This window comes from Varanus komodoensis, unplaced genomic scaffold, assembly GCF_004798865.1.
Source record: "Varanus komodoensis strain SLA01 unplaced genomic scaffold, ASM479886v1 scaffold101, whole genome shotgun sequence".
Lineage (NCBI taxonomy): Eukaryota > Metazoa > Chordata > Lepidosauria > Squamata > Varanidae > Varanus > Varanus komodoensis.
In genome coordinates this window covers 103,412-127,299 of record NW_025335275.1, presented here as the reverse complement: position 1 = coordinate 127,299, position 23,888 = coordinate 103,412, and the positions used below count along the sequence as shown (strand labels likewise).

General features: G+C 44.6%; 1 protein-coding gene across 6 annotated transcripts; it reads right to left on the bottom strand.

Moving 5' to 3' along the window:
- Window positions 1–1,387: 1,387 nt before the first annotated feature.
- Window positions 1,388–20,359, bottom strand: ATG4D (autophagy related 4D cysteine peptidase). Of its 6 annotated transcripts, none has more exons than XR_006413659.1 (12): window positions 19,996–20,237; window positions 18,656–18,962; window positions 16,133–16,216; window positions 10,860–11,033; window positions 10,081–10,417; window positions 9,767–9,831; window positions 9,486–9,634; window positions 8,912–8,990; window positions 7,652–7,728; window positions 5,908–6,027; window positions 4,661–5,453; window positions 1,388–2,765 (listed from the first exon to the last, which is right to left on the bottom strand). XR_006413659.1 is itself a non-coding variant. In XM_044419272.1 (12 exons), exons 2-10 carry the CDS (start codon window positions 18,873–18,875, stop codon window positions 5,913–5,915), a joined length of 1,344 nt encoding a protein of 447 aa, XP_044275207.1. In that variant the 5' UTR covers window positions 18,876–18,962; window positions 19,996–20,237; the 3' UTR covers window positions 1,388–2,765; window positions 5,425–5,453; window positions 5,908–5,912. The 6 variants fall into 6 exon arrangements, 4 of the variants coding, with proteins under 4 accessions (XP_044275207.1, XP_044275206.1, XP_044275205.1 ...); XM_044419272.1 differs by having other exon boundaries at window positions 5,425–5,453; window positions 7,608–7,728; XM_044419271.1 differs by having other exon boundaries at window positions 5,425–5,453.
- Between the last annotated feature and the right edge of the window lie 3,529 nt (window positions 20,360–23,888).

Below are 23,888 nucleotides of genomic sequence, written 5' to 3'. Positions count from 1 at the left end.
AACTTTTTGGGTAGTAGAGGGGACATGGGGAATTATAGGCCAGTTATGTCCATTCTGGGAAAGACAATGAAACGGCTCAGAATAGTGAGAGATCTAGTAACCCTAGATAGGGAAGGGAGGTTGGCAGCCACACAACATGGCTTCTGCAAAAACAGGTCCTGCCAGATGAACCTTGTAGATTTCTATAACAAGGTTTCAAGGTGGCTAGACAGAGGGGACACGATGGATGTGGTTTACCTGGATTTTAGCAAGGTTTTTGACAAAGTGCTGCATGATATCCTGCTTGAGACATTGAGGAGTTTTGGGATAGACCAATGCACTGTCTGATGGATTAGGGCATGGTTGACGGACCAAAAGCAGAGGGTAACCATTAGTGGGGAATCATTGGGATGGCAGCCAGTGATGAGCAGGGTCCCCCATCGGTGACATGCACAGTAGGCATGTCATGAGTGGAGCCACTTGTAGCTGGGGTTCAGACTAGATGGCCTGGGAGGACCCTTCCGACTCACTCTGTTTCTATGTTTCTATTCTCCTGCAAACCTTTGCTAGATATGCCACTAGACCAAGTGTGAATACGACATATGCAAGAGTTAGGGTTCAAATAGATCCATAACAGGGAACATTCTTGTCTTCTCTCTAACCTTTTGCCTATTTTGTGCTCATTTTGGGAGCTTTTATGCTCTTAATTTTGGGGAACATTGTAAAGTACAGAAGCCGTATGACATGTAATAGTAGTTAAAATATTTGCTGTCATTCCTTCTCTCAATAAACTATATTTCGCTAACACTGTAAGTTGCAATACATCTTACCAGCATGAACTATGCACATTTAGTGAAAGAAAATGGGCCTGATGTGGCCTACTGGCTAGTGCAAGGGCATTGGCCAGATTACCCAAGTGACACAGTGGACCAAGAGGCTTGTCTTGGGGCACCATATCAGTTTTATTTTAGGCAGTAATCTGCTCTCATCAGAGAAACCTCACAGAGCAGCCTGGACATTGAAATGCAGTGTTTCTTCCACACTCATCAATACACACACATACCACATAGTACTTCTGCAGGCCAAATCTGTTTGACCTGCACTGTCTTGTTGAGTTCAATGGGGATTTTGTCCTCAGTGTTACCAGTGAGATACTGGCAAGATACTCTTCCTAGCCTGGCACCATGCATGTTTACTCAGATGTAAGTTTCACTGGGTTCAAGAGGACAGACATCTTTGCATTTCTGTGGTTGGCAAGCAGCATACTACCACTGAATGCAAAATGGTGCCCTAAACTGAACTGTCATGCACTGAGTTGAAGCCTAAGTCAGGATTCATCAGCTCCTGTATCACAGGAAAAATAAATCTCAGATAGATGGTGAGTGAGGAGAAAAACAGGAGGAAATAGTAAAGGGCTGATATATTACTATATTAGTTAAGTGATTTATATACAACTGAATAAAGTATCTTTGGCAGACATATCTGTAGCAATAAGGTATAGAATGAAGACCTGAAGAAACAAAGAGGAAGAGGTTGCAGATTATCTAGAGTGGGGTGGTCCAACACGTGGCCCATGAGCTGCACAAGCAGCAGCTTGTTCCACAGCTCCCTTGCTGCTCAGAGCCCCCTGCCATCCCCTCCGCAGTCGATTCCAGCAACAGCATGAGCATCCTTGTGGCCAGCTCTTGCAAGGCAGCCAGCCCGTCTTGCTTTCTCCTTCAGGAGAGAGCGGGATGGGATGCTGGCCTCAGGAGAGTTAGTCCCGGTATGCCCTGCACTGCTCCAGCCGATGAGTGCAAAGGCACTCAGGAGCCAAGCACCTCTGAGCTCATCAGCAGGAGTGGGCGAGTCATGCTGGGAAACTTTCACTGGCTCAAGTACAAGAGGCTCAGCACTCCAATTCCAAGTAGGCAGGCAGGGCTGGGGGTCACATGGGAGGGTTTCTGGGCCAGAGGAACAGGGAAGAAAGGGATGAGCCAACCATTGTGCGTGGGCTGCAGTCACTGGAGGAGCTATCCACATTGCATTCTTGTTCATTCAATTAGTCCTAAAATTAATTCTCCTTTTTAAATGGTTATATTGTGTATATAAAAGATATTGCAATGTACAATATGGAATTTAATTCATTATGTGCCCCCCAGGTTCCTCATGCAGCCCTAGAGGTATGAAAAGTTGGATCACCTTGATCTAGATCCATTTCACTCAGGCTTTAGGAACAGTTTTAGAATGGAAACTGCCTTGGTTGCCCGATGCTGGGAGAAAGACGGGGGGAGTGCAGCCCTGTTGATTTATGTAGTCCTCTTAGCAGGTTTCAGTACCATCGACCATAGTATCCTTCTGGATAAGCAGGCTGGGTTGGGCAAAGGAGGCACTGCCTTGCAGCGATTCCACTCCTACCTGACCCACCGATTCCAGAAGGTGGTGTTGGGGGATTACTGCTTTGTGCCACGGTGAACATGGTTCCATTTTATCCCCTACATGAAACAACTTGGGGAGGTTATCCAGAGATATGGGCTGAGGTATCACCAATATGCAGATAACACTCTTTTTCATCAAGTCAGGCAGTGGCCACTCTGAATCAATGTCTGAGCATGGTAATGGACTGGATGACGGCCAACAGAGGTTCAACCCAGGCAAGAAGGAGGTGCTGTCTGTGGGTGGCTTGTCTGTTGAGTTGGCTGATATTCCATCTGTTCTAGGTGGGGTGGCACTCCCCCTAAAGGACAAAATTCATAGCTTGGGGGTGCTTCTGGACCCAGAGCTGTCATTTGAGGCATAAGTGGACTCTGTGGAACAGAAAACCTTTTATCAGCTTATCTGATATACCAACTACAACCCTATTCAGACAGAAAAACCCAGATACAGTTACCCATGCTCTGGTAACCTCTTGTTTGGATCACTGCATTGCGGTGTATGTGGGGCTGCCAAAACAGGGCAGCAAGATTGTTAATGGGGACTGTCTCAAGAGAACACATTATGCCAAGTCTCCTCCAGTTGTACTGGCTGCCAGTTGATATCTGGGCCTAATTCAAATTGCCAGTACTAACATTCAAAGCCCTAAATGGGGCCAGATTATCTGAAGGATCACCTCTTCCTATATATATCTACCTAGAAGCTAAACTCGTCTTCGGGAGTCCTTCTCCAGGAGCCCCTCCCAGAGGATGTGAGGCAGGTGGCTACTAGGAGGAGGGCCTTTTTTGGAGTGGCATCCTGGTTTTGAAATGAGCTCCCCAGAGATGTGCTTGGCACCTACTTTGCGTTCTTTTTGGCACTGGATGAAGATCTTCCCCCCCACTCAGCATTTTAACCAGGTAACTTTTTAACTTTGTTTTTATATATCCCATTTATTTTTGTACTGCTTCTGTGTTGAATACTAACAATTGTAATTATGGTTTTGTTCTTTGTTAAAGTTTGTTAATCCCGTGTAAAATTTTCAGGGAGCTGCTGTGTAGAAAAGGGGGGCAGGGAAGTCTCCTTTAGCCACTCAAGTTGCACTGACCTAAATACCTGTTAACCTAAACCCCTGTTGGACCCCAAGGTACCAAACCCTGCCCTAGCAGCTCTTCCCCAGAAATACAGCTCCACGAATTCTGTGAGTAGAGGGAATGAAGGATGCTTAAGTCTGTGGTAAGAATACACCCTCTGGCTTCTGTTAAGGTGAAATACATGTTTGAAGTGTGAAAAGGCAGCCAGTCTTCATAACTAAATTTCATGAAATATCAAGTAGCCATGGGGCAAAAATGACTCGTTGAACTCAAGGAAAGCTCTATGTACTTGGAGGAACTGTAGGAATCCAGCAAGCAGCATCCCAAAGCAGCAGCAGCTTCTGTGTGGTAGGCTCTAACTACAGCCTACAAACACCCTAGGATGCGGCTAGGCAAACAAGGATTTTCCCCTTTCCTGCCTCAGAAGTCACATGACAGACACATTTGCTGCAGTTGCAGTCCAGATTCCACATGGGGGGTTTGTGTGGAAGTAGGACCACTTCCCAATGTATTTATGAGGTGTGGCAGGCCAACGATTCTATAAGCAATCCCCAGACAAGCACTGTTTTGCAGACACATCCCAGGTAACATTTATTGACTAAAATACAGGGCATGCCTCTGAAGGAAATCTCTCAGCAGGATTCTGAGTGGAGTGTCATCCATACAACAAGCCTGGCTGACCACAACTACACATACCTGAGTTTTGAAAAGCATACAAAAGGTGGGAGAAGAGCACTTAAGCCTGCCATCATAGTGCCCTCGTTGTCAGTCTAACCTTCTTTCTTGAAGTCACATTATGAAGTTGCTTGAGGGCGGTGGGAGAAAAGACCCTGATGAGGTCAAAGAAAGTGCTTTGGGGAGGAGTGGAAGTGTGTTGGAGAGAGTGGGGGGGGGGGACTCAAATATACCCAATGGGAAGTATATTCCTTTGCTACAGCCCATTCAACCAGAGTGCATGGGAAGTTTACCTGCCAGATAAACTGAATTTACTTGTCCACCAGAAACACCGTCTACTCAAACATTGCCTCCATCTGAAGGGAAACTCCTCCTCCTGTGCAACAATACTTATTATTCAAGCTCACATGAGACACCAGCCAACCAGACCCCTCACTTCGGACATTCCCCTCCTCCTAGGTCCTTTAGTCTTCACCCTTCTCCTGGAGTGAATACAGGCTTATCTCTGCCCATACACATACCTCAATTTAAAATAAGATAGGCCAGGCTGTGCCTTCTCCCCTTCATTACAATGGCCCGAGAGCGAGACAATTCTAGCCCTGGTGTAAAGAAGCAACAGCAGATGTGGAGTAGCCATGAACCTCAAGTCTGACAGACAGCAGCAACTGAAGGATTAATAGCCTGTTCCTGAGTTCAAGAATGGACACTCCAAATAGTTAAGATGCCTTGGTATCTCAGCAGAAAAGAGAGAACCTGAAACTAGTCCAAAACCACCACCTCCTCTCATGTTAGCTGCCCACTTTAAAAAGGATTTGCAATCATTTTAGTGCTAAATATCTCTTGCCCCTGTTCAGCAGGATGGCCCAGTGTCATGACTTCCATCAAGTAGCAGTTTTTAAATTGGAACAGGTTTCCACAAGTTTGGTGTCCTCAGCACAGTTCATGTTCAGTCTCTCCTATGAGGAAGAGCCACGGTGCCACAGACTGGAATAGCAAGGACTGTTACTGTGCAGATATGATACAGATACCTCTTCCTTAGACCTAAGAACCAGGCAGCTCCACTTTGGGCCTGCATTATCTATATAAATAAAAAATAAATAGTCAGAAGTGTCGGGGCTGCTCGATCAGCAATCATAAGACAACAAATTCCTCCATGGTAGCCTTTTTTGTCCTGCCACGCTTGCTGGGCCGTTGGACTTGCACTGTTTGCTGGGAAAACCGGGCACACAACTCCTCCAAGCCATACTCCTGAGAGCAGCCCTCCACAATTGAAAACATAGGATACCTCTCTTTGGCGGTGGCTGTGTTTAGGACCTGCAAAGGGAAAGAAGAAGAATGGTCACATAGTTAATGCTTTCAAGGCCTTGTCATGTAAACTCTACAACAGTCTAGAGTCACATTTCCAGCTCTGTAGTTCGGGTTCTGTTTCATGATTTGGAGCAGGAGCACATTTCTATGAAGATGGAAAAATTAGAGGGATGATGCCCCTTGTTTTAATTCTCATTGCTAACAAAAAATACTGGGGGAAAAGGCTAGTGAACAGGAAACTCATTCAGAATCCTCCATCATACCTCTTTATCATGTTCACACCAGAAGTTTCTCCATTTTAACATTCTGCAAACACAGTCCCTTCCCAAAATTCTGAACCAGGGAGTTCTATTGAGTCCTTACAATAATTCAATGCAGCCCCAACTAGCAAAATTAAGTCTGCTATAGTACACATCCAGGAAAGACTTTGAAATGTTTCCAGGAAAACCTAATTCCTCACCTGAGTCAGTTCCTGGCACAGATGTTCAAATTCTCTTCTGTGACGAGCATAGAAGCCAATGGTGCAGCTGGGATCCACTTTGGTGAAGGCTGTTTTCCGGGGGGAGTTGCAATGGAAGGACTGGAAAAGAGGAGTCAGCTAAGGGTGAAACTGAGTGGCCCATCTTGCATTAAAGCTGACCAATAACAGGACTACTAGTGCATTACCCAGCCCTGCTCCATCCTCGATGGAAATCCAGAATTGAACAGATTTCAAGGACAGTTACAAATACAAACAGGATGAGAGAGACACAGTTTGGTTCTGGGCAATCAAAACCAAGAGCATCTCCCACCTAGGAACATCCTCCAATACAATCATAGAATAGTAGAGTTGGAGGGGGCCAGAGTACCATCAGGTCCAACCCCCTGCTCAGTGCAGGACTCCAAGTTAAACCATGCCTCTGTCCAGTTGATCAATGGCTGTCCAGTTGCTTCTTGAATACCTCTAGTGCACAACCTACCATTTCAAGAACATCTCTCATCTGAAACGTGTTCTCCCATTTTTGTTGAATGGAACCAACAATAGAGGCTGAATGAGACTGGCTTCCCCAGGATCATATAATGAACCATGGTAGAGGTAGGACTTTTTCTACCCAACAAGGGTAGAACTGCTAACAGCAGTTCTGGAGTAGATATGGTAAATTTCAAAGCCTCTACCTCTTTCAGTTTTAAAGGAAAAAAATGTGAAAGTTTTCCAAGTCAAATACAGTGGTTTGAGGTTTGCTTTAAAAAAGAGAGAGAGAGAGAAAAATAGAAAAAGAAAGTTTTGTTTTATGATCGCATTCTAAGGCTTGACCATCTGAAGCAGTTCTTAAATTTGAATCACTATCCTGAGAGCCCTGTTGAAAGTGGTGAATTATGTTGAGAAAGAGATAATTTTAATAATTTGCCAGACTATTTTCAATGGCTTTCAAAGTCATGTAGTAGTTCAGAACCACAGCAATTTCATCCTGTCCCAGTGCTATGTAGAAGGGACAACTGAGCTGCTAAAATCCAAGAATGTCCAAGCCTTGTTAACCTACCTGTGTTGTGCCTCTTGTTCTCTCAGTTAATACTGTGAAATATTAATATTGAGGCCAAGGTAAGCCTTTAAGTTCTCAAAACTCAGGCTTGGATGGAAAAAAATGAACACTTTAACCTACACATACAATTAACCGAGTATAAGATTAAATTCTTAACATACATACAGACCCATCTCAAATATCATGCTATCATATCAATGGTATCTGGGAAAGCACTTAACACCAGTCATAAACCTACAAAAATGATTCTTATAAACCACAAGCCCCTATCATACAGACCACCTTATGAATCCTGAAGAAAGTTTCTGTCTGAATTTCACTTTTTCTACATTTCTGAAGGCTTTTGCTTTGTGTCACTGTCCCCATCCCCACCCTCACCAACTATTTTACAACTTTTTGTTTGGTCCTAATAAGATACTAGCATATCTTTGTTTTCTTTTTTATCCCTATAAACCAAGCAAGTTGTACTCCGGCCCAGTATTTAATTTACCTTACTTAAAGATGCTATCACACCCTCCCACATTGAGCAACACACAACTATGCCTTGCCAATTTAAGCTGCCGACTCCTCAGCAAACAATAAGGCTCCCTAATTGCCACTGAGATACTTCAGATGCAAGGACATATAGCTGCCATCTTACTTGCCATCTTTCCATACTATCCTAGAGATCAAATAGATGCGCACCTCCAGGGAAAAGTTCTCCTTGGTGGTGTCCACAAAGGGCTGGCAGTAGTGGGGGTCCAGGTACAGAAGGGAGTCATCTAGAAAGCAAAGGAAGTAGGAAACAAAGATCGGTGAGGAATCCTGTTCTGCGACTGTGATTCAAGTCTCACTGCAGACCCAAAAGGAAAGAGAACATGCAACATCCAACCCAACCTGTGCGCCCTGCCATTTCAGAGGCCAAAGTGGCTCAGAGGCTAAAGTGGTTCAGATGCATCTCTGTTGAGTAACAGTTTGCTCCTAAGCAGAAACCTGGAAGCACATTCAGAGATAAAAGTGACTGGCTCATTTAGCTTGTCAGGTGGCATACTAGGTAATAGGAAGATGATCAGCCATATTGCATCAAAAAGGGAACACTCTCAGAATTCAGAATTCTGACAACTTTGCTCTTGTCAGTCAAGAACCTATCAACATACTAAGTGGCCACCACTTACTCCTTTCTTTCCTGTAAAAGATGTTGTTAAAGCAAATCTGATAAGTAACAATTCCATACGAGGTTTAAAGGAGTATCTAGAAAAAAAAAGTCTTTTAATTTCTCTATAACATTGACGGTCTCCCTCATTTAATTCCAATTTATCACTTAACCCAGTATTGTGTGCTCTACTAGCATTTTTAAACTTAAAAACTTAAATTTTTAAAATATAAATTAAATTTTAAAAATCCGTTTCAAAGTAACAAAGGTTGCAGGGCACCTCAATACCAGAAAGATGGGCTTACAAGCAATTAGTAGCTTGCCAAACATTTTGCAGAATATAGCAGTCACAGAGAAACCAGGGCTTCAGTAATTGCAGCATGAGGTTATTAGCACTCATGTTTGCAGATACATGTTTGAAACTATGTTTATTTAATGCCAAATCTTCAGTTGCTCTATTTGAAATGGCAACTTCTGGAGGTTGTGGGGGAGCATATTGCCCCCCTAGAACTTTCCTTATTGCAGCTATCAAAATTGATAAGGAACTTGGCATACATAAGCCCCCCATGCTGCCCACCCATGATGTATATGTTAAATGTTATTGCTAATATATGGTCCAAATTTTATCCAATTACACAGGCTGCCAATTTGCATAACACGACTTACTGGTTATTTATTTTGAGACAGATTTTGGAAATTCTAATTAGGTTTACAGCTACCTAACACTGGAATAAAGCAAGGAAACATGTAATAAATCAACACTTGAGAGGAAGAAAGGAAAGATTTCTGAAGCTCAGTAGCGAGTCTGTCACCTTGAAATCCAACAAAGTAGAGTGAATGCTTTGGTTTTCCTCCAATGATTCCAATGCAGAAATCTAGCTTCAGAAGCTCCTGTATGGTAAGACGACAGAGGCAGGCTCTTCAGAATTTAATACCATCACCTTTGACCGGTTCTCTCTCTATGTGGTACCCAATGATTGGACAAAGTTCTGAGGAAGATGCCAGGTGCCTACTTCCAACCACTCTGAGCAGGACAAGAACAATGCAATTATAAGAAAATTTGGTTGGAAGGGCTGGTCGTAGCCAACCACATTTTGCTCTCTGTTGCTCCTAACTTGCTCAGTTGCATGAGAGACAGTTTCCCTGATTTAGTTACCTAACTGGGTACTTCTTAACCAGTGGCCTCCCAGAAAACACTTCCTGCATAGAATGTATACAGTTCTCCTTATAGAGCAGTTTCATTTTCATTCCACCTGATGCGGACAAAAAGGTGCCACACTATGGTCTCTTTCCTTCATTGTACCCAGCATGGGAAAAGAATGAGACATCAACATGGATTCCCTCAAGCTCTTGAGATCCACCATCAGACACCTATTCCCAAGTCACCTTGACACACTCCACGTAGGCAGGGTTAAAAGTCTCTCCACCCAATCGCATGGGCACCAGGATGATGACTGCTTTCCACTCTACACCAGCATCCCATGCGGACCTGCCTTCACTCCTGTTGGCCAGGTTTGCCACATCCCCTTTGTACACTGCAGGGGTACCAGAGAAGAGCATTAATTCATAAACCATGGGGACTTCAGCCCAGCTGCCTACACTGTGAAGCCCAAATGGGTGCTTCATGACCCCCCTCCCCCAAAAAAGGCCTGCTAATCTCCTTTTACCTGTGCAGTCCTGAGACACATATACCACCAGATTGCCTGCTTCTGAACAGCAATCCACTGCTTTCCTACAGGAACAAGACGGGTTTATTTTAGGGAAGCATAGTTCTGTCAAATTTGCCTCCCAACCCCTCTCTCCAGCCAGCAACCCCCTTCAAGATCATCCTCAAAAAATTTCATGAAAAAACATCCTCCAAACAACGCTTAAAATCCACCCAACCCCCCAAACAACTCTTGGTCAGAACGTACTGATGCCAAGAAAGGCTTCCCATCTTCCTTGAAATATCACTGACTTCCTGTGCCCACCTACTTCTCACCTGATGATGTGAGCAGCAACAGAGGGCCCATACCAATCCCCAGCTTTCTTCCCTGAACTACGCCCCAGATCAACTAGACGGTGGATCCCAAAGGGTGCTTGAGGCTGATCTGCAAACCACGAGACAATCTTTCGGTGATAGCGTTCATTCTCCAGTTCATCAGGACTACAGGTATGCTGAGCAGCTTGTAGCTCCCAGGGACTCCTGCTACCATCAGTGGGAATGGGTGGATCATGATGCAAATTGGCTGTGTTGGGGCAGGGTAGGGAAAGCAGTTTCACAGGAAGCTCCGTCTCTGCCACACGGGTGGTAAAAAGGGCATTTGGCCAGATCCAGTCTGAAAAGTGGAACAGAAAACCAAAAAAAGGCCATCCAACCTATTGACACAAGCTACTTATGTCAATACAACCACATAACTTTGACATCACAAATTCCCACCAACTGCAACCACATTGAAGAAAACTGAATGTGTGGCCATCCACACTTCCTGATCTGGCTAATAATTGAGGGGTGATGGAGAAATCCGGTGCCATAAACGCTCATGTGAGATCAATTGTACATTATTCACAATGCTTCTCCTCTGTTGCTCCAGTGGGGATGGCAGGTGCAACTAAGTCATAAAGGCTGTTGGACAAATGGTTGGCTCAGTACAAACTGTCATGAAGAGCCATAGAAGCAAAATACTGGCACGCAAATACTTCCTCTGCATGCTTGGAGATGGGCAGGGGGAACTTCCTCCTCATGTCTCACACCCACCAGACCACTCTCCTGACACTCACCTCTGCTAAGAAAATGGACAAGGAGGCCTTGCGCCAGCAGCATCTGCCCACTGCGTAGCATGCAGCCCCAGCCACAGTCTGTGGTCCACATAGTTCCCTCCAGCTGCTGAAAGTCCCGGCGATAGGTCAGCCAGATGCGGGAAGCGAAGTCTTTCTGGAAGCCCTCCACATCCTCTGCAAGGCAGAATAAAGTCTGGCTGGGCTGAAACCCTTTGTGGATGTGCCCAAGAGGTTCACCTTGATAGCTGGCCACAGGTTCCCTCCATGCTCATCAAGGAATTCTGGCAGCCTTAGGATGCCTCTGAAATCCCAGTTCCTAACTATAAGGTGACCTTCCAGATGTTTAGCCAAGAAAATACTCCTTCAAAAGTTATGATACATGAACAGGAATCAGAACAAATTCCCTTTCGCAGGAAGCTGCAAGATCCAGGATCACGCTTTTAACATTTTGCCTTTGGACCGCTCAGGACTCTTGATGCGAGGGAATTACAGTGGTACCTTGGCTCATGAACGCCTCAGTTCATGACCAAATTGGGTTGTGAACAGAAATGTAATAAAAATGTTGACTCAGGTTGCGAACTCTGCATTGGGTGGTGACTACGATCGCAGTCATCTCCCCACTCCCCGAGTGGGGAGATGGCCACGATTGTGCTGGGGGGGCGGGGGGAGATGGCCGAGATCGCACCCGTCTTTCCTGCATGAGCGGCCTGTGATTGTGCCTGACTTTTCTGTATGAGCACAACCACGTTTGCACCCGTCTCTCCCACAACCCGAGTGCACTGGGATGATGGGCGCATGCAGGGATGACGGGTGAGATTACGGTCGTGCTGGCTGGGGGTGAGGAGATGGCCGCGATCTTTGTTGCTCTTTGTCACTTTACTTCACATTTTTCTGATTTAAAAAAAAATAGTTACAGAACAGATTAAATCTATTTACATTGAATCTTATGGGGAAATTTAACCTGGCTCATGACCAATTTGGGTCACAACCAGAATCCTGGAACAGATTAAGTTCGTGAGCCAAGGTACCACTGTATTTCTTCCTTCCCAAAAGGACTGTACATATGCCTCAAAGGAAGGACATGGGACCAAGTGGGGAAATATGTGGGGCCCTAATTAACGTAGTGATGTGTGCAGGGAAATATGGTATTGGGAGGAAGGCTGGCCAGGTAAGGGGCACATAGCCCAGAAGGACTGCCATTATCAGCCTGTCCTCAGATTGCTAAATGCTGCTTCTGAATGCCAGATCAGTCCACAAAAGGACTTCCTCATCCATAACTTAGGAGTTGATGAGGCTGCTGATCAGGCATGCATCACTGAGACCTCAGTGGGCAAACAGGGGGGATTTAATCTCTCCCAGTTCTGCCTGCCAGGGTACTTGGTACAGCATCAAGGAAGACCTGAGGGTCAGGGAGGAGGTGTTGCTCTGGTCTACAGGAACGTATTTTCTTTCCGCCCCCTCCTCCAGGCTCCTTGTCTGACAACTAGTTTGGAGTGTTTGCATCTGGAGACAAATGAAAGATTCTGTTGGTGTAGTGCCCACTATACAGACTCCCAGTCTCAACAGCCTCCCTACCTGAGTGGACAGAACTGGCCAGAGTTGCAATGCTGTGGTTCCCAAGACTGCTGGAAGTTAACACCCATGTTTATGCTACCTTATTTGGGGCAGCGCGGGATTCCATGACCATCATGGGACTGTCCCAATATATCATCAGCCCAACATATGTAGATGGACACCCTACATTTTTTTCAGTTGAATGTGGACATAGTGACCTGAAGGTGGGGGACTTCGAATTGATGTTTTTGTTATGGTCAGATCAGCGCATGCTGAGAGACCAATGCCATCTTTTCCCCTCTGCAAGGCGGGCAGCTAATTAAGTTGGTCCACCCTGGAGGCTAAAGAAGCTGGATAGATTTCAGATAGCCCTTGAGGAATTTCTGGCTGATATGGCTGGTGGTTCTATCAAATTATGGAATGCAAAGATGACTCAGGCAGTTGCCACAATAGCTCCTGAGCACCCTCTTTATTGCAGAGTTGCTACAGCTCTCAATGGCAACTTCTCAAACAGGGGAGAGGTAATGAGGGGCGTACTCCAGGTTTCATTCTTGGGCCCAGCACTCTTCCACATCTTTACCAGTGATTCAAATGAAAAGGCATAGGGAATGCTTATCAGATTTGCAGATGACACACAACTATGTGGGATAGCTAATGCCCTGGCAGACAGAAGCAAGATTCAAGCTAATCTTGAAAGGTTGGAGCACAGGGTTGAAAACAACTGAATTAAATTAAATAGGAGCAGGTAAAATATTCTCGGTGAAACCCTTTTTATTCTCAGTGCTTGGTGAAAACCTTTTTATTTTCCCAGCATTTTAACAGCCATTTTTTAACTTTAGTTTTTATATTATATTTTATCATGTGCTGTTGTATCTCTGGAGCAATTTGGTTAAAACTAGGGTGGATAAAAATCAATTTTTTTAATATTAAAAAATAAGAGTACTAGAAGCTGGGAATTCACGAGGGCCAACTTTGGTCAGTTGAAGGCCAGACTGGGGAAAGTCTCCTGGGAAAGGGTACTGGAAGGCGAGGGAGTTCAGGAGGGTGAATGCTGCTAAAAAGGGAGGTCTTGGAGGCTCAAGCCTTAACCATACTGCTAGTTAGCAAGGCAGGGAAGTGAAGGAGAGCCCCACCATGGATGTAAAGAGAGGTGTTAAGAGGGATTGGTTGTAAGAGGAACCTCCATAGGAAATGGGCACTGGGGCAAGTAAACAAAGGGTATACTGGGAGGAGGAGGCCTGTTGCAGAAGGATTCTTCGCAAGGCTAAGGCTGATTAGGAGCTGAGGCTTGCAAAGAATATCAAGGGCAACAAAAAGGGCTTCTGTCAACATGTAAACAGCAAGAAGGAGACAGGTGGTGGGATTGCCTGATAAGGAGGAAGGAGATTTGGTGACTGCTATGAGGGAACAGGCACAGATGCTAAATGACTATTTTGCCTCTGTGTTCTCCCCAAAGCAGGATGGCTGCAGGTTGTAAAACAGACCTGGTTTGGGAATATTTTAATGAAGTTCTTCTATTTATGGGTAAGACAGGCATGTGGTGCAAAACCATGATTTACATCTAGTCTTACTGACTACTGATTTAAATCAAATCCACCCTAGTTAAAACTGTTGTGGTTTTCTTATCTTAGTGTTTTATGTCTTTTTGTTGCATGTTTTTGACTTTCCTAACCACCCAGAGAGCTTTGGCTATTGGGCAGTAGAAAAGGGAAATAAATAAATGTGTCAACAATGTAATGTGGCTGTGAAATGGGCAAATGCTGCTGTTCTGGACTGCATTAACAGAAGCATCCAGAACTTCCAAAACACGTGAAGTACTTGTTCTCCTTTGCTCAGTACTGGTTAAGGCTCATCTGGAGTACCATGTCCAGTTCTGGGCACCAGTTTAAGAAAGATGCAGATAAGCTGGAAAGGGTTCAGGGAAGCACCGTAAGAATGCTGTGGGGACTGGAAACAAAGGTGGACACGTTTACCTCAAGAAGAGAAGACTGATGGGTGATATGATAGCACTTTTCAAGTACTTATCTCTTCTTGATCATCCCAGAGGGAAGGGCATGAAACAGCAGGCTTGAGTTAGAGGGAGCCAGATTCCAGCTAGATTACAGGAAGAATTTCCTGACTGTTATAGCAGTATGGCAATGAAACCAATGCCAGAGAATTTGTTGGCTCTCCCACACTAGAGGCATTTAAGATGCAACTGGACAGCCATCTGAGAGGGATGGTTTAACTTGGTGCTCTTCACGGAGAAGGGGGGCGGGTTGGACCCAATGGATTTCTAAGACCCTTTCAATTCTACTATCTCTCCGTTTTAGTGCATTAGGCCGTAGATGTGCTAACTGGTGCCTGGCTATGTCAATGAACTGCATAATAAACAGTCCAAACAAGGCTGAGATGCTGCTGGTATGTAGTTCCTCTGACCAAGCACAGGGTGCTCAACATGCTCTCTGTGGAACTGCACTTCCTTTGAAGATTCTCCCTTCTTGATCCATCTTTGTCTCCTGAGGCCCATATTGCTTCATTGCCTTTAAGTGCTTTCTACCAGCTTTGGCTGGTGGTCCAGTTATGCCACTATTTGAATAGGAACACTCTAACAATCTGTAAACTAGAGTACTACAACATGGTCTACATGAGGCTGCCCTTGCACTTTGGAAGCTGCAACTTGTACAAAATATGGCAGTTATACTCAAAACTGAGTCCAGATGGCCCTAGCATATAAATCCCATTCTGGTCCAACTGCACTGGCTCCCTATATGCTTCTGAGCCCAATTCAAGGTGTTGGCTTTAGCCTATATAGGTTGAGACCACAATATCTGATGGAATGCCTCTTCCAAGCACAATGCACCCAGATACCACACTCGACAACTGAGGCTTTCCTTCAAGAAAGGTTCAACTGGTAGCAACAAGGGGGAGGGCCCTCTCTGTGGCAGCCCCCAAATTATGAAATGATCTCCTTACTGAGGCCCACCAGGTGCCAACTTTACCATCTTCTCAAAACCAGGTTAAGATTACTCTCTTTGCTGAGGCATTTACCAGCTCCAAGTAGCACATGGGTGAAGGGGTGGAAGCATTGCCAGCATTTTTACAGCAGGGAAAGCAGTATGGACTGGTTTTAGATGTTTAGTTGCAAAAATGAGTTTTTAATTTTTATTGTTTTATTTGATTATGTTTCGTTGATGCTTTATTTAATATTGTATCTTATTGTATTTATATTTTTATTCATTCTACTTCTATGCTGCCACATAACCCAAAGGGTTCTTTTAATTTATTACTTTTGTTCACTGGTCAGAGAACTCTGATTTATTGAAAGGACAGAAATTAAATAAGTAAAGAAACAAACAATTCTTAATTAAAAATCATGAAGAGCAAAAAAAGGCAGTCTATGGGACATGTGAGCTAATTGTTCCTTGGTCAACAGCAGGCAGAGTAAGAAAGGGCAGGCTGAGAAAAGCAGCAGAAGACTGCATAAGAGGATTTCTAGGCCTTGGCCTTGAAAAGCTACCTGTACTCTTGTGGCTTTTTTCTGTTAAGAGAACTGGCAACCCCTTCTGGAAATCATGCTATTAGTGATACAGCAGTGGCAGAGATGGAAGGTTTTCACACCAAACTGATGGTTTCAGAGGGCAGGCAGGTTGCTTGAAGGAAACTTGGAAAACCACCCCAAAACAAAACTAAGCTTGAACTCTGTGAGACCCCTCCATCCTGACACCAAAGTCACTCACCCTCTTGTCCAAAGTTGTATCGATGTCCAAAGAGGTAGACTGGGGAAAGTTTGCTGAAATTGGTTTTAGTCTTGACTGTCCATCCTGGGGAGGAAAGGAAAAGACGTCAGAAAGGCCCAGTTCATTTCCAGCTGTCACAAAGAAGCAGAAATAAGAGAGACCTTTGCAATGACCAGTGGCAGCCAGACAAAGACTGGGTAATAAGAAGAAAGGGAGGAGGCTACTCAACTCAACTAAATCACACGAAGCTCAAAACAGCTGTCTGTGGCCTTCCCCCATCTGCATCTTCTGCAGATGGTTAAGGAGGCCCAGAATGGAGAAGGACCAAAGGAGCTGAAGGAATAGCCAGGCCATGCTCCAAGAATGGTACTCCTCCAGGATAGGGAAGAATCAGTAATAAGAAAAACAAAAATATTCACTTTTTAAAAGAAATCAAGCCCTGGTTATAGTGTAGTTGAAAAATTAGTAGACATATGTTAAATGCATTTAAATATAAAAATTAAATTTCTATTTAACCCAAACATGTATGTGTAAAAAAGACAGCATAAATTGCTGTAAGCTACCCTCACAAAATTTGGGTTTGAGGCAAAGTTCCATAGTCCACCATACCTTACTAGACACAAAGCCTCACATGCCGTTGGAGATGAAGGGCTTGAAGAAAACCACAGCCACCAGCAAGCAGATCAGAGAACTCTGAATGCTTTGAAGAAACAATGAAGGAAGGAAGAGCTAAAGACTCAGCTGGAAACTCTTTCCCTATCAAACTCTAGCCCAGTCAAGCTAAGTGTGACATGCTCATGCTTTCTGCCTTACATAAAACTAAATTTCAACTTTTAAGAGCAGGTAGGTTAGACCATCGATTGTCCCATTTGTGAGCTGGGACAAAGTCAAAATACTACATGCACTCCCAGCAGTTCGAGAGCCACTTCAATGTGGTACAGTCTAGTGGCATTCCTAGAGTAAGGTCACCAAGAGGGCAGGTCTGATCACAAGGGCCTTTGTCAAGGAACTGGCATATCAATGTCCTGCTCATGTGGTGACATATTTAACAGTATGCTTCTGCTGATCGGCTTGCACTGTGTGAAGCAGATTCCAGAGTGCTGCTTATGATGTGAAGAACACCTTAAATGTTTTATTTTTTGTCATCCCTTCAAAAAAAAGGGATTAAAAGCAACCTTTGTTGCGACTGTCCATTCCTTAGCAAGCCTGAAAGAAGCCATATAGAATTAGAGAGCAAAGGGTTAACCAGAGGGGGAGGTTTGGGAGGGGGTAGCAGGTGGAGAGACAAACAAGGTAACAGTGGCCTTCTGCCCACAGCACAGAAACAGTAACGACAAAAGTTACATAAATAGAAAGAAAACATCTTTTCCTGACCTCTTGGAGTAGTTCTTTTAGGGCACAGGGAGAAAATGGAATCCTTATTTGTAAACACACCCACACAATCATAAAATATTAGGACATTTTTCACTAAGCCAAATATGTGCACATGCTCATTTAGCCATAGTTGTGGCTTCAGAATCTTAGCTGATTTAAAGATGGTAGTGGGGAGATATTATCAGACCCAGAAAAACACGGGTCTTATTATTTGCAAGCTTGCTATCAATAATTAAATGTTTGGTTTTTTAAAAAGTTTTGCAGTCTACCTTGGAAAATCACAGGTGTGTGTAGACTAGAAAATACCTGCTGCATACAGTTACTTTCTTGGAGCATACCTTCTGGTCGCTTGTTCCACACATTATTACTATATATATTAGCATATAAGACAAGCCTTGAAACCAAACATAGCAAAGCAAACATTGGGAGTTGTCTCATGAGCTCATGTATGGCAAATAGTATTAAGAGATAAGGTTTGTGGGTAGATTAAAGACATTCACAGTTTCTCTGCTTTTGTAGGCATCCTGTGTCCCTAACCTCAGCAGTTGTGGAGGTCCAACTATATAGCCAAAACCAAACAACCCACATTTGGGAAATATATAGATGGATGTTCAGCCACTACTACATCTCTGTTCAATTTGCGGTGAAGGCCTCATTCCAAAGTAAAAGAAAAACAAGACAAGCAACTGGTCCAGCTGATGTTCTAGAATAGGAGTTGGGTGGCATCTAGCTAGATATCAGATTTTTGCCTTCTATGTCAAGTTGCTTTCCAAATGAAACTGAGAGCCATTTTCAGTGGTTTAACTGCTAGTTAGCCTTTGCCATGAGGGCTACAACAGATCTGGAGCCAAGAAAAAATTCTGCCATCCGCAGCAGCTTAGAACTTCCTAGCTCACCCTGGAAATTCAGGGCATAAAGATAATGCATTGAAAAAGATAGGATGCCTTGCTAACCAATGAATTTCAAAGGAACTTTTCATATTTAAAGATTCTTCAGTATCACTGCTGTCATAGAATTGAATGTCATAAGATGCAGAAATAGCCTCAATACTAACTCCCTTTAAGATTTTTGAATTGGTCAAGATGAATGACAAGCACATGCAGGATCCTTTCCCTTAATTCCCATGCAGTTTCTTTAAGTCTGACTCACCGTATTTTACATTGTTCCAAGTAGAGAGAAGCTTGCTTTTGATTTTGTCCACTTCGTCAGGTTCACTCTGCTGGCTGTGGGCGGCACCTCCTCCAGGAAAGAGTCCTTGGTAGCTTGCTCCTTGCCTGCTGGCCCTGGAATTAAAAAGCTGTCTTCCATCTGAGTGGCCCAGCTCATCCTGGTTTAAGTACTGCACTGAGGTGGGTGACACGGAATTCATTTAACAACAGGGGCCAGTGTTGGCTGAGTCTTCTCTCAGGAGCTGGGATGCAACTTCCACAATCATCTCCAGGGAAAAACTGCAGAACTATCAGATATAAAGTATAAGTCTTACTAGCAAGATATTATAAGAAGCACAAAGACACAGGACATCATTTCTAAAGATAAATATTTGTAGCAAGACTCCTGTTCTTTCTACCCTGTCTACCTCATACTAGCCATCCCCACCTGCCTTGTCCAGATATCTCACTCTCTGTGTTGAAACAACAAGAAGCCTCAGGGGGCAAAAAAGGAAAAGCCATTTAAGAGATGCTAGACAACCAGAAAAACCAAATGGGGCAATGATATATAATTCATCAAGCTTCTGCCCCTTCCTCAGGCAACAGTTCCTAATCCCAACTGTGTTTTAATAAAATTTAACAGAGTTAAGAAAGTCCTGATAGAAAGCGATTGCATACATTCATATAGGCTGATTAGACTACTGGAAGAGAAAAGAAAGAGCAAGACGAGTCCATGACTCCAAGGACAATCTCTGTCCCCTTTATATAAAGATTTTAGTTTTCATCATTCCAGACACTAGGCAGTTGTGCTGGATGGAGCCACCTCCCTCTCCCCAAATTGAGCCTTGGGAAGTAAGAAACAACATCCAGCAATTGTAACAGCTCATTTCAGCATTGCAGCTGAGAGAGAAGAGGTAAGTTCAAGTAAGACATTGCCAAACTGGTATAATGCCATGTCAGATATCCTTCTGAAGGGGATCCAGAAAACAAAATTACATGAAGATAGATGGAAGTCTAGGTTTCCTATCTGAAGAACTTAACAAGAAATGAGTAGAAAAGTAATGGTATTGAATTAGCTTAGGATAACAAAATACCAGGGAATGTAATGCTGAACAACTGTACCAAATTCTTCTGTTCTTGAAGATTTCCACGTCTTTGTATAGAGGAGTATGCCATATCACACCATACCATACCATGTCATACGCCTGCGTCCGGAGGCCGGTTGCCTCCATATTTCGTTCTCAGGAGAGACTGTTGCCGCATGTGCTTGTGCTTGTACTGCCAGCTTGCCCCCAATTCCTCCAACAGCCCCCCACAGGAATAGCAGCAGCAGCAACCCACCTTGAGGAGCTCTTGGGACGAAAGGCAGCAAGGGCTTCCTCTTTCCACACATCAGTCAGAGAACGCCGCAGCCCTCGAGGAACCCTTATCTGGGGCCTCTTCTTCCCACCCGCCAAAGCCGAGCCTCGACAACACGAGCATCCAAGGCGCTCCCCCGGCAACCAACGCCAAGACCAGCACGAAACACCTTCCCTCCGCACCGCGCCTCACCCGACCTGGCCGGGCACAGGATGGATGGTAAGGCTCACCCTCGGCCAGCCGCCGCCGCCGCTGTTCAGGCCATCGTGACTTCCAAGCCCGCAGTAGCGGAAACAGCAATCACGACAACGCCATCTTAGAGTCCAGTAACAACTGAGCCCACCCTGCTTTGGGCGGAAGTGCATCTTTGCCCTCAGTTGGTCACGCGAAGTGCTCCTCCCAACGTGCTCACGATCTAGAAATTAGAGTGGTACGTGCTATCGCCTGCTTGAAGTGCAATTCCTATTTCAGTCGGCTTGCATGAAAATAAGGCGAGTCCAAGCCCTTTGCATTCAATTGAACGGTGTTCCTACCCCTGTTACAATGCCACATAGTTTGTACAAACGTGGAATGCGTGTTTTTGCTGCTGCAAAATGCTACCGACAGAAATGGAACCGAAAACACTCTGGCTAAATCTGAAGCACAACTACGAACAATTTCAACAAGATAAAAGTGTAGAAGGCAACACAGAAAGCCCTCGTGGTTCCACAAAAAGTCAAATGACAACCTGAAAGAAAAGAACAACATGTTCAGGAGGTGGAAGCAGGGCTAAGCAGCAAAGAAAAATATAAACAAATAGCAAGTAATTGCAAGGATGGCATAAGGAAAGCTAAAAAGGGAAATGAACTGACAATAGTGAGGGATGCTAAGATCAAGAAAGCCTTCTTTAGATACATCCAAAACAAAAGACATATGAAAGAGTAAGGTGTCCAGTTACTTAAAGTGGATGAAAGAGTCAGAACAGACGACAGGAAAAAGGCAGAGGAGCTCAGTTCCTACTTCTCAGTCTTCTCCCACAAGAAAATCTACAACCGAGAGGAAGTACAAGCTGAAAGTAGGAGATGACAGCACAAGATTGACAGTCAAATGGTCAAGTAACACCTAGGAGGAATAAACACTTTCAAATCTCCAGGGCCCAATGAACTCCATCCTAGAGTCATAAAAGAGTTAGCGGAGGAACTCTCAGAGCCACTGGCTGTTATCTTCGATAAATCTTGGAAAACAAGAGAAATGCCAGCAGACTGGAGAAGGGTTAATGATGCCCCTATCTTCAAAAAGGGGAAAAAGATGAACCTGGGAATTACAGACCAGATAGTCTGACATCAATCCCTGGAAAAAATCTGGAGCAAATTATTTAAAAAATCAGTCTACAAGCACCTTGAACATGCAGTGATTAAGCAAAGCCAACATGAATTTGTCAAAAATCCTGGCAGACTAATTTTGACTGGGTAACCCCTCAAATGGACAGAGGGAATACTGCCGACAATCTTAGCAAACCTTTCGACATAGTGCTTCATGACATTCTGATAAGCAAATTTGCAAAATGCAGGCTAGATAGTGCAGTCTTGCTAGTAAATGGGAGCGTGTAACAAAGAGGAAAACAAGTTTGTGTGTGTGTGTTTGGGGGATTAAGGTGAAATAAAGAGGAAAGGAAAGGAAAGGAAAGGAAAGGAAAGGAAAGGAAAGGAAAAAATGTTGGGGAATTCCCCCTTGATCTCCTCCATCAAACTCCTATTTATTCTCCATGGTCATTTGCTCCCTGGGAGCTTGGCACCTTGTATCCCAGAGGCCCTAGTCCAGCTGGGGCAGCTTGGTTTGCTTGGAGTCAGGAACTTGAATGAATCACCCCACCAAACCAACTGTTGCTAGCTGATCAGCCTGCTCCTCTTCCGTTAATCAGCAATCAGCTAATCTGGACCTTCCCTTCCATTGTCCCTTAGAAAACAAAGGCCTTGGCTGAGCTAGTGCAGGCTTGCCTCTGTCTCCTCTTTCATTACAACTCCTCCACCAAACTCCTGTTTTCTCTCCCTGTTTGCTCGCTCTGGTTGCTCGCTTCCTAGGAGATGTTTTGCAGAACATCTGCCAGATTCCCTAGTTTTGGCTTTCTGGACTTCAGTCTGCATTGCAGCCCAGAATCCGAGAGTGCATGTACCCAGGCTTTGTGCCAGGAATTGCACTGGCAGCAGCAAGCAGGGGGGAAACATTGGCTGCCAGGAATGGCAGCTGGCATGCCCACCTGTTATGCCCCCTTTCCCCAGCTGTTGTCACCGGTGGCACTGAGTAAAAAAGAATGTTGGCCACCAGGAATGGTAGCTGTTCACTGCCCCGCTTTTTCCTGCACGCTGTCACTTCTGGCAGCAGTGAGTAGGGAAGACGTTTGACTGGCAGGAATGGAGGCTGGGGAAGGTTGCCAGTTGTCCAACGGGGGGTCCATGAGCATTTGTGAATTTCCTCTTGACTTGGCTTGCTTTCCAGGCCCAGGATGAACACTGGAGGAAGTCTGTGGGTGCTAGAGAGACGGATTCTGAAACCCTAGTCAGCATGCAATGTAAACAAGGTTGTTTCCATGCAAAACCAGGCCTGGCGATTCTTGCTCAAGAACCCTGCCCAGGAAAGGAGCATTCTCTACTGGCCTTCCAGTTAAGGTCTTCCCAATCAAGAAAGGATATCTTCAGAAGTGGCATGAGACCACTCCGTCTTGCATGGCAGCGTTAATCACCTCCCTAGCCTAGCTGGTTGTTCCTTCTTTGTTGGCTTTTATAAGCCAGGAGAGTCAAGGATTCAATACAGAGATGGTTGCATGAATCCAGCCAAACACCTTGCCAACATCCCTGAGCTGTACTAACTAAAATTCATCCAACAAAACTGTGCTCTGGATATCTCAACAGATTAAACTACTTTAACTTGGGAGTCTAAGTCCAGCAGATGCAAGAGAATGCTTCCCGGAAGTGTTCATCAAATATATTACAGTGGATCTCAAATGTCTGTGGGGCCAGCAGGTAATAGACACTGGATGATCCTAAAAGCTCCACTAGGTGGCAAATGGGAGATTGCATAGAGGCATGAGATGTTCCTTCTTACCTTTTAATATAAGAAGTGCCTTGTTGAGTCAGATCAAGACCCTCCCAGTTCAGCATTCTTTGTAAGAATTCCAGGTAGCAATGGGTACCAAGTCACCCACTCTTCTGCCTTCTCCAACTTGGTGACCTTCAAATGTGCTTGTGACTACAACACCTATTATCCCCATAAGGCTGGCCTACTCTTATATTCATTTAGTCCCAGTTTTAATCTTTTCTGGGAATACTGGTTTCTGAGAGGCAAAGGACTACCTAGTTCTGCTGTAAATAGTGCAGGAACATCACCTTACTTATGAAGCCCTCAGTTGTTCACGGAGGGGCCAGAGCATTCATGGCCTAATTTTAGGTCACTGGCTTTTTCTTAAGAGAAACTGGTTGGGTTGGCCAGCCAGTGGTGAAGTCCTTTGTCAATGGGAGCTTAGTAAGGTAACCTTTCAGAGCAGCAGCACGACTCTTACCAGTTCCCACTGCAGCACTCCAGTTCTGCTCCCCCTGACATTCCTTTCTTAGCATTGCAACAATCCCACACTCAAATAAGTTCCCAAAGAATTGCAAGATGTTTACAGCAAGTGGCTGCAGACAGACCCAGGTAAATGCACTGGGAAAGCCTGCAGGAACACCAAGAAGTTTGGAAGAAACCACACAATATAGAGGGGCTGATACATACTTAGGCTCTGTTAATTATCTTCCAGGGTGCCAACTGCCTTCTGAACGGACAGGCACACGGAGTCCAAATTTCCTCTATTTAGTACAATTTCTCTTGGAGTGACAGGAACAGCCTTCCCACATGGGTGTCAC